At 40.6% G+C, this 13,219-nt stretch overlaps 1 protein-coding gene across 7 annotated transcripts in view; it reads left to right on the forward strand.

Moving 5' to 3' along the window:
* Window positions 1-13,219, forward strand: part of ANK3 (ankyrin 3) — a 506,950-nt gene that overhangs the window by 432,571 nt on the left and 61,160 nt on the right. For 6 of the 7 annotated variants that reach the window (XM_069980293.1, XM_069980295.1, XM_069980296.1 and 3 more), the window contains 2 exons: window positions 4,209-4,311; window positions 8,891-8,997. In XM_069980293.1, the coding sequence (XP_069836394.1) occupies window positions 4,209-4,311; window positions 8,891-8,997 (210 nt within the window). The remainder of the gene's footprint in view (window positions 1-4,208; window positions 4,312-8,890; window positions 8,998-13,219) is intronic. The other variant, XM_069980298.1, reaches the window with a different exon arrangement.

Below are 13,219 nucleotides of genomic sequence, written 5' to 3' on the forward strand. Positions count from 1 at the left end.
TCCATCACTGAGCCAGGTGACTGCTTAAAAATAATAGCATGTTTTTCTGCAAAGCACTCACTCTGCTTAAAAATCTGTGACTATTTTTACCTGGCGCAGCCCCGTTCTTTTAATGGGTGGGCAGGGGGCGTGAAAAGTGGGGAAGAGGCGTAGCCTAGCAGACATAAATCATGCTGAAAATCTAAGCCTGTTCCAGAGCATCTGTATATTTTTCAGTCTATCCAGATTTACTAAGACTAAATCCAGCAAAGTGCACAGGGCAGGGATTTTTGTTATATTTCCCCCAGTGTGTAAAAATATTCTAACATTTTACCTGTTTTTGAAAACAGGTTCCTCATTCAGGTGCATAAAAGAAGGAAGCCCTGCATGATTACAATAATTTGAACTATTTATGTTGAAAGTGTGAATTTATTGTTCTCTGAAAAAACGAATATAAATAAATAACAGGGAAAAAAAATGTGGCAACACACACTTATGGTCTGAATTCAGCGTAACAGAGCTGAACTCTATGAATTTTTTTTTTTTGCACCTCATCTAGTAGGCCATTTATACTTTTCACATTTAAACATTAGGCCGGGTTCACACTGAGAAAAACTAGCGGAATTCCATGGCGGAATTGTCCGCCACGGAATTCCGCTAGTTTTGCTCAGTGTGAACCTGGCCTTAGACCTAAGGGGCTTTTTAAAGCGACTCTGTACCCACAAACCAAACCCCTAAACCTCTTGTACCTTCAGATATAAGCTTTTATTCCAAGATCTGTCCTGGGGTCCGTTTGGCAGGTGATGCAGTTATTGTCAGTGGTGTAACTACCATAGAGGCAGGGAAGGCGGTTGCTATGGGGCCCATGGAGGGAGGGGGCCCAGGGAAGATAAGAGCCTGTGTCCTGTGGCTTAACCCCTTATTTACTGCAGTGTGTAAGTGACCCAGTGTTCTCTAACATGCTGCAAAACAAAAAAAGGGTTAATACAGAAGACAATTAGCTCTCTGCCTGACTACTCTGATAACCTCTGACCTCTGTTCTCTGAGTTCCTGCAGAGGTCAAGGGGTATCAGTGCAAGAGTAGCAAAGGAGAGAGCTAATTGTCTTCTGTATTAACCCTTTTTGTGTTGCGGCATGTAAGAGAACACCGGGTCACTTACACACTGCAGTAAATAAAGGGTTAAGCAAAAGGTAGTCTGCTCCTGCACCTATGTACATAACCATAGGATTCTGCCTCTGGCCACAAGAGAATTTTTTTTTGGCAACATCACCGAGTGTGTGTGTATATATATATATATATATATATATATATATATATATATATATATGTATGTGTGTGTGTGTGTGTGTGTGTGTGTGTAGGGGTGTAGGGGAGGGGGACCCCATACAGTTTTTTGCTATGGGGCCCCATGAATCCTAGCTACACCCCTGGTCATGTCATAAAAAACTACTTTTAAATTTGCAGCCCTGTATCAAATTGGCATGGCCCAAGCCTTGCACCGACTCTCCATCCCTCCTCCCTGCCCTCCTCATCATTAGGAATGCCCTGGGCAGGATTTTTCCTATTTATCAGCTGTCTGAACACTGCACATGTGCTGGATCGTTAAGGCCCATGTGCAGTGTGTAGACAGGTGATGAATAGGAAAAATACTGCCCAGGGCATTCCTAATGATGAGGAGGGCAGGGAGGAGTGATGGAGAGTCGGTGCAAGGCTTGGGCACACACACTCTAGGCCATGCCAATTTGACACAGGTTCGACAACTTTAAAAGTTGTTTTTTAGGACAATAACTGCATCACCTGTCGAACTGACCCCAGGAAAGATCTTAGATTAAAAGCAGCTATCTGACTGTAAAAGCGGTTTGGAGGGGTCAGATTGTGGGTACAGAGTCGCTCTAAAGTTTTCCTTACTTAGCCATGTTTCAGTATTACTGGTTCCTAATGATTTGACAAACTGCATCTCTATAGGCAGTACCCAGAAATGACTGTCTTTACCAATACAGACAAAAAGCAGAGCCGAAAGAGTCAAAAGCCTTGTTGTTTCTATGAACAACTGCTCCCCTTCCGTAAGCACTGTTTCCACAGCTTATCAGTACACTGTAAAATGACCCGACCCGCAAATGCCAAGCATAGTCTATGCAAAAATATGGTGAAATGATTGTAGTGTTTATTAATACATGAAATGCTGCTCATGTAAGACTTAGTTTTCCAATGTGTGCCTAGAAAGGAGTGTATGTGTAAGGAATATTACATCATTACCGCTTAATAATGTCCAATATTCTGTGTCATAACCTACGTCTGTTCATGAGACTGTGGCAGTGCCCAATTCGGAGTAGAGGGTCACTGCTTCCCTACAACCTAGTCAAGAAAATTACTTATATTAAATATTAGATTCATAACATATCTCTCTTCCTAACAGAATAAGGGCTAACTTATTCTACACTGAGCAGGGGGGTGAGGCGTATTTTCCATATGGCATTTTTAACTCTATGTAATATAGAGCCGCAACATATCCCTGTGTCGCCATATGCTGTTCTGCTGGGTGCCATATTTAGAGATATTCCTCTGCAACATGGCATGAAATATAGTTAGAACACAACCTTATAAAATCTCCTTATTGAGCGTACTTTAGCGTACTTGCCAAACTATTCCGGTTTGGCAATGTTCTACGTACCCAAACGCTCAACATTTGACTCCCGGCAGTTGAATGCTTCCCCAGTACAGCCAGGAAACTATGTTTTACAGAACTCTCTAGGGTGACATCCAGCTTCTCCAGGCATCGGGAGTCAAATGCCAAGCATTAGGCTCGGGGAACGTTGCCAAACCAGAACATTTCAGGAAATAAGCTCAACACTCCTCCTTATCTCTCTATGATAATGGAGGCCTAAGAACAAGTAGTATGCAACTCTACAGCGACACGAAGCCACAAGACATGTATTTTCTGGACGACTTGTCTGGATGTAGATGTCAAAGGTTTTTTCAAGTGACAGTAACGCTTGAAGAACAGGATCCAGTTTGATCTCCTTTTTTTGTAACCTAAGGCTATGTTCACACTGCGTAAAATAACGGCCGTTATTTTCAATGGCCGTTATTTTGAGGCCAAAACAACGGCTGTAGAATTACTATCGTACGGGCTAGTCGTGAAACTACGGCCGTTGTTTAATTTTGACTCCTAGCATGATTATAAACAGGATGAAACAGGTCATTTACTTTAAATACTGCGCCCAGCCCGAGAAACCACTCAGAATTTTTTTTACATCAAAATCAAGTTTAATTCGGCAGATATAAGTTTTACGTTTGCGGCCGCATTGAAATCCACGGTCGTTGTTGCAGCGTTACCGGCCAGAAATAATTGACATTTTTCATTGTTCATTTTTCACGGGGCCGTATAAACAACGGCCGTTATCTGATACGTAGTGTGAATTCAACGGTCGTAGTTACATTGCATTACAGTCATTATAAGGAACCTCAAAACAACAGCCGTAGTTTTTCGGCGCGGACAACGGCCGTTATTTTACGTAGTGTGAACATAGCCTAAAACTGGATGCATCCTGTTATGCCCTGTTTTAAAGATACCTTTCTCTAATCTTGGGGGGGGGGGGGAAATCAATCTACTTTGAACAAGATGCAAAAACACAATGTGAACAGAGATTAGTAACAGTATGTGAAAGCTTCAGTCACACAACATATAGCCCTGAGGTTGTATGAGATTGTTTGGAAACCCTGCAATTATCTGTCTACCAATCTGTTTTTGCCACTGTTCTGATGAAGGGCATGTAACGTATCTGAAGACTGAGTATAATGCACTGAAGTGAGTGTGAGCTAGCGAATGTTTAGTTTTATGCTTTGGCTTTGTCTATTAGAAGTAGGGTTTGGCTTGGAGTCTGTCCATCATGTATCTTCCAGGGTTCCATTCTCAATCTTTATTCTAAACCCAGACGTGTCCACAATGAGCTGCTCAGCCACGGTTGCTGACCTATAACTCATATATATGTATATCATTTTTTTTCTTTCAAATAGCAATTTTTTTCTCCAAAAGTCATATTATCCAAATCTTTTGTGACAAATTGTTTTTATATCTCATTCGTACAATTTTCTAAATTCATTGCTGCTCTGATCATTTTTATCATATTTTGTTTTGCCCTGGAAGCTGCATTCATTGTTTCCTTTTTTTCCCATCCATCTCATTTTCATCTGCGTGTACTGTGGTAAATTGTAAATGCAACAACAGCCTCCGCTCCTTCAGTTCGGATAGGTCCTACACACTCAACAGGAGTTCTTTCGCTCGGGACAGTATGATGATTGAAGAACTCCTTGCACCTTCAAAGGATCAGGTACGTCCATGTTTGCTGCTGAATTCTTATAAGTGATGTTATCAATGACCGTAATAATGGCTATTGTCAGAATATAATCCCTTTCTTATGCAGATGTGTTTTTGTCTGATTCCAATTTTTTTAATTTTTTTTTTTTTTTTTTCACCAACATGGCATTCTAAGTGAAGGTCCACCATGCAAAACCATTGTCTACTTGCCAGGGCACAGAGTGAGCTGTTTCTCTGAAGGGTGTGGCATGCCCATCCATAAAATTGATTTTTTATTATTTTTTATTATTTTTTATATATATTTTTTTATTACTTTTATTTTTATATACACATATATTTTTATACAAAACTAAATCATATGAAACATAAAGACTGTCAAGAGACAAAATAAATAAACTGCAAGTTTAGAAACTGTAATACCTCATTTCTCCTTTGACAGCACTTCAGAGTAGGTGAACACATGCTGTTTTTCCATAGAGTACTGCTGATTGTCAGGGGTCCCATTTATTTTGTGATTAGTTTAATGTCCTTAATGTCCACCTTTGTCTGCGACAAGAACTGCCCAGAGCAGCAGCAAATCCCCATAGAAGACCTCTAGTGCTCTGGACAGTTCCTGACAGATAGAGGTGGCAGCAGAGAACACAGTGTCAGACTGGAAAGAATACACTGCTTTATACAGGACATACAGAAGCTGATAAGTACTGGAATACTTGAGATTTTTAAATAGAAGTAATATGCAAATCTGTATGACTTTCTGACACCAGTTAATTCAAAAAAGAAAAATCCCACCAATGCTACTATGTTACTAGATGAAGTCATTGATAACTTCATTGTTATATAAACACATGGATTTAGAAAGCAACAGATGTTAACACTGATCACCTTCTGTATACAGTCTTTATATTCCTAGTTCATTTGTTTTGGGGCAAATGTTCAAACTGTATATTTATCCGAATGTCCGGTAGAATGTATGTTCTTCCATCTTCTTGTTTATTAGCATTGTATACAGTCCTGATGACCTTCTAATAATCCATCATTAGCCACACATGCTTCTTATTCCATAAACAACCCTCAGCTGTTCTCGCAGGCATCAGGCCAAAAGGACAGAATGCAGAATGAGCTAAGAAATATCACAAGTAGAAGCAGCACATACTGAGCTAGAGGTTGGTTACGTTGACTTGGGGTAGGCCAGAAAGAAACGTTATTTAAGATTGTATGTTGTGGGCTTTCCTGCAACTTTTTCCGAGTCTTAGGCTGCATTCACACGTTCAGTGATTTTCCCGGTCCGTGATTGTGGTCCGGCAGCTACCTCTGTGATCCGTGCAAAACAGTCCGTTTTGCAGCCGTTTTGTATCCGTGTCGGTTTTTTTCACGGATCTGTCTTACAGCATTTTAAATGACATTGATTACATCACATCCGTGTTTTTCACGGATGAACACGGATGTCACATCCGTGTACATCCGTGAAAGACACAGATCTCATTGATTTCTTGCGCACGGACAACTTCCCAGAACGTGTGAATGCAGCCTAAGGGTACAAACACACACACCGTATACGCAGCAGATCTGCAGCAGATTTGATGGTGCAGATTTGATGCTGTGTTCAGTTATTTAGATCTAATCTGCTGCATATTTGTTGCGTATCTGCTGCGTATTTGCTGCGTATCGCAGCAGTAAATACGCTGCTTATACGGTGTGTGTGTTTATACCCTAAAGCTGAAAACTCTTTCACTATACTTCTATCTTCTGTGGTTATATTCCAATAAGCCAAACTAAATCCACAGCCATGTTATCTCTGTTCTGCATTTGATAACCTAGATTAATTCATCAGAAGATGTATCATATGCAGCAATTGTTAAAGATGTCCTTCAAAGATTTGTTTAGTTTAGGAAATCTCTTTTCAAACATAGTATATAGGGCATTCTACAAATATTCAGGGTTGGTATTTAATAATTCTCCCATTCACATTGATTGTCTAATGTATGGCGACCTGCTGATTCTCCCTGATAGATAACGTTAGGGGAGAAAAAGATTGAGCATAATGAATTTCAATTGTCTGATCCTATTGTTCTTGGGGAGATAAACCACCAAAGGAATCTGTCAGCACTTGAACTCTGCTGAGCCAAGCTTTCATGTGAATAGCACGACCAGTATCAACCTGATCGCAGGCAATTAACATTTCTGTTGGCCCTCCTGGAGTGACTGACAATGAGTGATCTCAGTAAATAGCTGAAACTGAGAGTAACCCCTAACTTTAGTCTGTAGCATTCCTCACTTTAACATGTTAGACCCCTTTAGATATCCATGAGAGCATCTGACCCCTTTAGTTTCCTACCATGGTTGGTGTTTATAATTAGTTATTGAATAGCGGCCGCAGAGAACCTGTCAGTTCATACAATGGAGCGTGCGGCTGCAGCCACACGCTCCATTGTGTGCAGTGGTGAATTGGGATGCGGGCACACACGGATGTGCCCGCATTTGAATTCACCAGAAATTCACCAGATCATCTGGCCAGTACTGCAGGGATGATCCAGCCCGGAGGATCTTTAGTAACACAGGTCGTTCTGTGACCTGGCCAGGTCACAGAACAGCCGGTGTTATACATAGTGTGAAACTAGCCTCATACCCTATTGTGCTGCTCCTGCTTGTGCATCAGTTTTTTTTCAAAGCCATTTGTTTAATATGGAAAGTTTATACCCCAGTCCTGTGAGAGGTGAGCAGACCTCAGGACATGGAGCAGCTGCAGACTTCTAAAGAGATATCTCTTAGCATGGATCCCGGTTACATTCTAATTACAATTAACTCAACATTTTAATCCTGTTCATTTTCGAAAGCCATCTGTTTCACTTTAGGTCACTGACATTACTGCAAGGAGTGACTGTCAGGTGTTTAAATAATACATTTATTAATGAACGGGGAAAGCATTGGCAGGGAACTGTCTATCAGTGCACCTGGACTAATAGGTAATTGTCAGCCACTCACATAGGATTATCTGCATTATGTGAGTCAATATATTCAGAACAATAAACTTTCCAGGGTTACGATGTGGCCAACAAAGGGCTATAGGCAGTGGAAACATCGCTCCATCTGCTTTTCTTTACATGCAATATACAGTACGTAATGACATACAAGAAAAAGGCAAACAATGCCATCGACATATTACAAGGAAACATACAGAAATGTGTATAATGGCCGATGCTTTATAACCATAGTATGAAAATCTGACACATTGATAATAGTACAAAGCAATATGTTTGTTCGATATATTATACATTATTATACAAGTTTACTTTCAGAGAAGTAGGTCCCCTTATTCCTGGTGTCCCCGCATTGAGACCACAGGTGGCGGCTAACAAGGACAGCCAGACTCTGTACTCAAAGGGGTCCTACGATTAGATCTTACTATGGATAGGGGACAACTAAGAGATCCCGGGTTGTCTGACATCCGTATCCCCGCTGATCCCCATATCAGCCCCCGCTTTGAATACAGGCTGAGGTAGGTCACGTGACTGCTCTATTCATTCTCATTGGAACCGCCAGAGAGAGTAAAGTACAGCAGTCATCTCTTTCTGTTGGCTCCATAGAGAATGACTAGAGCTGCCGGAGAGAGATGAGTGCAGCTCTCAGCTCTTTCTGGTGGCTACATAAAGAAGGAATAGAGCTGTCGGAGGAAGTTGAGTACAAAACTCAGCTGTATTCAAAACAAAGGAGCTGGGGGCCGATCTGGAGATCAGTGGGGATACTGAGGTCGGGCAACTTGTCCCGTCTCTTGTAGACATGGGACGTGTAAGTTTTGATTGGAGAACCCCTTTAACTATCCCCATTAGGCCTACAGAGCTCAATGGGGCAGCATTGTGCATGTCCAATCACATCCATTCACAACTAAAGGGACACACGGCCCAGTTTTCATTATTGGCGGAGTGTCAGTAGTCCTGCAGATAGGTGATAAGTGTTATTTATGGAATTATCCTTTAAAACAGCTGGGAAGTGAAATGTTACTCCTCATTTGGTAGGGAGATGGGTCACTAGGTCTCTCTGTGTCTGCTATAGAAGTATGACATTTAGGCTGGGTTCACACTATGTATATTTCAGGCTGTATTTGGTCCTCATGTCAGGTCCTCATAGCAACCAAAACCAAGAGTGGATTGAAAACCCAGAAAGGATCTGTTCACACAATGTTGAAATTGAGTGGATGGCCGCCATATAACAGTTAATATCGGCCATTATTTCAATATAACAGCCTTTGTTTAAAAAAAACAGCAAATATTTGCCATTAAATGGCGGCCATCCACTCAATTACAACATTATGTGAACAGATCCTTTCTGTGTTTTCAATCCACTCCTGGTTTTGGTTGCTATACAGCCTCAAATATACAGCCGCAAATATACGTAGTGTGAACCCAGCCTTATACAGAGTAATGGCTGTGGGTTCTTTCTTCCTTTTCATATTACTGGTTCACTGAATGCCTGTCTGTACTAGGTAAGTATTAGTGCTAGATCAGTGTATGGCATTAGTAATTGTATAGATGGTGTTTTGCAGTCTCCAGTGCTGCTATGAATCCACTTCTCCATTGTGCCTGTCTCTGTTTCAGCACCATTCTTTTACAAGAGAATTCGACTCGGACTCGTTGAGGCACTATAGCTGGGCTGCAGACACATTGGACAACGTCAACCTTGTCTCAAGCCCTGTGCATTCTGGGTAAGTTAAAACTGAATTTTAACTAACTAACTAACTAAATTCTATAATTTTAATTAACTAGATTAGTATTACCAATGAAACATGCATCAGAATTTGTGGAACTTGATGTTGGTGCACTCGATGGGCCACACTTCCTTTGAAATAAGGGATAATGGTCAAAAAAAGGGGCAAACTGCCACTATATACTGGTAGCGCCATAGCTTTTGGGTTGTTTACACATTGCTTGCATTGCCGATTTGCCATATATCCATAGGTCATGCTCATACTCATTCCTTTGCTAATGTTAAAGGGGTTATCCAGGCTTAGAAAACATAAACCACTTTCTTTCAGAAACAGCACCTCTCATGTCTTCAGTCTGGGTGTGGTTTTTGCAACTCATTTCCATTAAAGTGAATGAAGATGAATTGCAATACCACACACAACCTGGGGACAGGGGTGGTGCAGTTTTTGCAACAAATAGCTGTGCTTCTTCTAATGTTGGATAACCCCTTTAAATATTTAGCATTGCTGGATCCAAGCATGAGTAGGGATCACCACTCTTTATAAATATGGAGCTATAATATATGTTTTCTGTATTTTATTATGTAGCATACTATATGCTATAGCATACTATTTTATATTGATTTGTATTAGCAAAAGGGGATCACATACTCACTTTTGGGGAATTTTGTACTATTCACCACCTTGTGTGTCAGTGTGACTAAGATAGCTGTTTTATTATTACCTCCTATTTGGACTAGATAGATTGTCCACTCACTTCTTTATATAGCTGTCTGCAGTCTCCTGAAGGCTCGGCGGCATTATGGTGTTTTGTTTTGTTTTTTTTTATCCCCTGTAGCTTTACCTTGTATTACTAAAATAGGCCCAGGGCCCATTCTTTCTTTTTTTCTGATTTTTCCTTATTCTTCTTGCATGAAACCATACTACCTGTATACATGTGTAAATGTATACAACTCCCATTCAGTTTATTACTAGCCTTATAAATCCATAAGCAGTTAGCTCCCCCTGGTGGTGGTTGAATGCAACCAGAATTACATTTTTTATAAAACACAGACATTCTAAATGAGGATGAGAATGTTTTCAAGGATTTCTATCACATAGAACACATTGGGGGAGATTTATCAAACTGGTGTAAAGTAGAATTGTCTCAGTTGCCCCTAGCAACCAATCAGATTCCACTTTTCATTCTTCACAGATTCTTTGGAAAATGAAAGGTGGAATCTGATTGGTTGCTAGGGGCAACTAAGCCAATTCTATAGCTTCTAGTAATTACACATTTTTTTACACCTTAAACATTATGGGGGAGATTTATCAAAGGGTGTAAAATTTAGACTGGTGCAAACTACCCACAGCAACCAATCACAGCTCAGCTTTAGGCAGTGCTGAAAGGAAAGCTGAGCTGTGATTGGTTGCTTTGGGCAGTTTGCACCAGTCTAAATTTTACATCCTTTAATAAATCTCCCCCTATATGTGCTTCAGGTGATATAGGGAGATGATAGGTGTGACTTATCCTTAGTAGACTTCAGATTAGGCACGAGCTATGCTGGAAAAAAGCTTCATCACTGCTTTCATCTATGTCTTGTATAAAAGGTATACAGCCCGCTCATGCTGACTTACCTGTTATTTCCTTCGCTCTCCATAGTTTTCTTTATGCTGATCAGTTTGTTGCTTGCTTTTAACTGTTTATATGATCATTTCCCCGTTTTGCTTTCCCATATTATTTTGCAGCTATTTCTCTCCACTTCCACTGTATGATGCAAGGTGATGGCGCTCATCTGTGTGTGGTTGTGTCTGTTTATGTTAAAAGTACTAACTCGGTTTTCATTGCTGGATTTAGATTCCCAACTACAGACCTTACTACATTTTTTTTTACGTGTGATCATCATGGTTATGGACATTGAGATTGGGAATGTATTGAATGCTTTTATGTATTGTGGCTCTTATGGATCCGCATGCTGGTATACAGATCAACTAAATAATGTGCTAGATAGCTGAAGCACCGTAAAACTTACTACTAACATTTTCTGGTATCTAACATGCCCCCATGATGTTTGGTAGTGCTGTACAAGGCGTAGACTCAGCAGCATCCAGGAAATCTTCAAGTTTTATTGCATATCCAGTTATAGCAACGTTTCAACCAACATGCTTGACAAAGGCCAGAGTGTGGTCGAAATGTCGCTGTACAGTACCTGGATGTGCAGTTAAGCTTATTGAAGAATTCCTGGATGCTGCTGAGTTTACACCTTTGATGTCTATACTTTGGTAGCTGGGAATAACAGCGACACAGTGTGCGTCCCGAGTATCATCCCTTTCTATTAGAGTCTGACTCCTGGGTGCTGTTGAACTTTTACAGTAGATACAATAGTCAATGCAAAAAATAAGAGAGGCACAATAATAATCAAAAATACATATAAATTGTGTTTTTCAACAAGCATATTGGTGTGTGTCCAACCACTGGGATGCACACAAATCCAGGGAATGGGAACAAAATTGCCCCCTATATGAAAGATGCACTCTGCACATCGGTGGCCAATGTTTCATCAATTCCCTGCCTTACATTTCCACGTGCTAAACTTAACAATGTTTGGTGGCTTCATAGAGAATGTATGGAGTTCTGGCCCCACACGGGTGGTGTGCACCATTAATTCCGCGGACAGTTTTATTTCTATTCTTGGGACCATTGAGGGTCCCTGTGTTCAGGCCACCACCTATCAGCTTGGTATCCCCTATCCTGTGCATGGGGATTACATTTTGAGATGGAAATGCTCCAATGAAGGGATTATCTCATGAACAATCCTGATGCCTTACTAGGGCATATGGACATTTGACCCCGCCCCCCTTTCCCCTTTGATAGAGAGCAGAGTCCTGCATTGGTGGACCTGAGTTATCAATGTATTTCATGGAAGGCCTTGAATGGTCGCTATGTAAGGCTCGGTTCACACAGCGTTTTTGCAGTCCATTTAACTGATCTGTTCTAAAATGTTTACTTTAAACGTACACAAAAAGGTGGTCAACCATGTTTCTGTGTACGCTAAAAAAAAAAAATCAGTTTTAATACTTTTTCTTTTTTTCAATAATGGAAGTCAGTGGAAAAACGAATCCAAATGGATGCACACGAATGCATCTGTTTTCTCACCTGTGTTTTCCATTAAACAAATATGTTAAATGGACAGCAAAAACGCGGTTAACCCAGCCTAATGCTATAGGAAAACTGTTTTATAATGTTTTTATCAGGTTAGAAGTTGTCTTCCTGGGAAGCCAACGTGCGTTCTCAGATTACTTTCATCATTAATGGAACATTCTGAATAGAAATGTTACATTTTTCTAAACAAAAGTTGAGCCGGTGATTGTGCCAACAGAACACTGTACACCTTGACTTTATGGGGTGTGTTTAAGTCCTGAACACAAAGCCTACAGAAAAGTCTTTTCTTGCTTAATTTAGCAGTCACAATGAAGCAGAGTTGTTTTACTGACTCATTCACTGGCAGGTCTGAAACACTCAGGATTCACATTACACAATGCTTGGAAAAATCTGAGGATATCCCATAACCTGTAAAGGCATTCTGCCCCTCATTACATAAACCGGTTTATATCAAAGGAGCTTTCTGTGCTGCATACAGGCATAGCTTGTCTTCACTCACGGTAGCCAACTGGTGCCAGCAGATCTGTGTCTTGTGCAATTGTATGAGAAGGAAAGACCTGCTGTAGTAGTAATCAATGATGGGCGAAGGAGGGATATGTTCAGGGTGGAAGTCATGCCAAGTGTCACTTAATAGGGTAACACCTGAAACCTACTCTGTACTACTACCAAGGCTACTGATGCAGCTCTCATGCTAAAGTCATACCTATAGAAAAGAGGTCCCATTAAAATTATATATAAAACAATGTTTGATATAGTGTAAAAAAAAAATATCCCAATATGTCAGAAAAGTTGATTGAAATTATGTCATTTTATTTTTTCTATGTATCGAGAGACCTCAGAACCTACATTATGGCCATTAAAGGGGTTTTCTAGGGTGACACAATTGATGGTTCTTCCTCAGGATAGGCCATCAATCGCTGATCAGCAGATAGAGACAAAAACCCTGTGCTGTTCATTGTATAATGGTGGTGTAGTGTTACTGCAGCCCAGCTCCCATTGAAGTGAGTGACCCAGTGACACCACTACACAATGAACATTGCAGGGCTTCCAGTAGGTTGTGTAGCGCAGTGCAGCAAAAAG

Source organism: Dendropsophus ebraccatus, chromosome 8 (genome assembly GCF_027789765.1).
Source record: "Dendropsophus ebraccatus isolate aDenEbr1 chromosome 8, aDenEbr1.pat, whole genome shotgun sequence".
Lineage (NCBI taxonomy): Eukaryota > Metazoa > Chordata > Amphibia > Anura > Hylidae > Dendropsophus > Dendropsophus ebraccatus.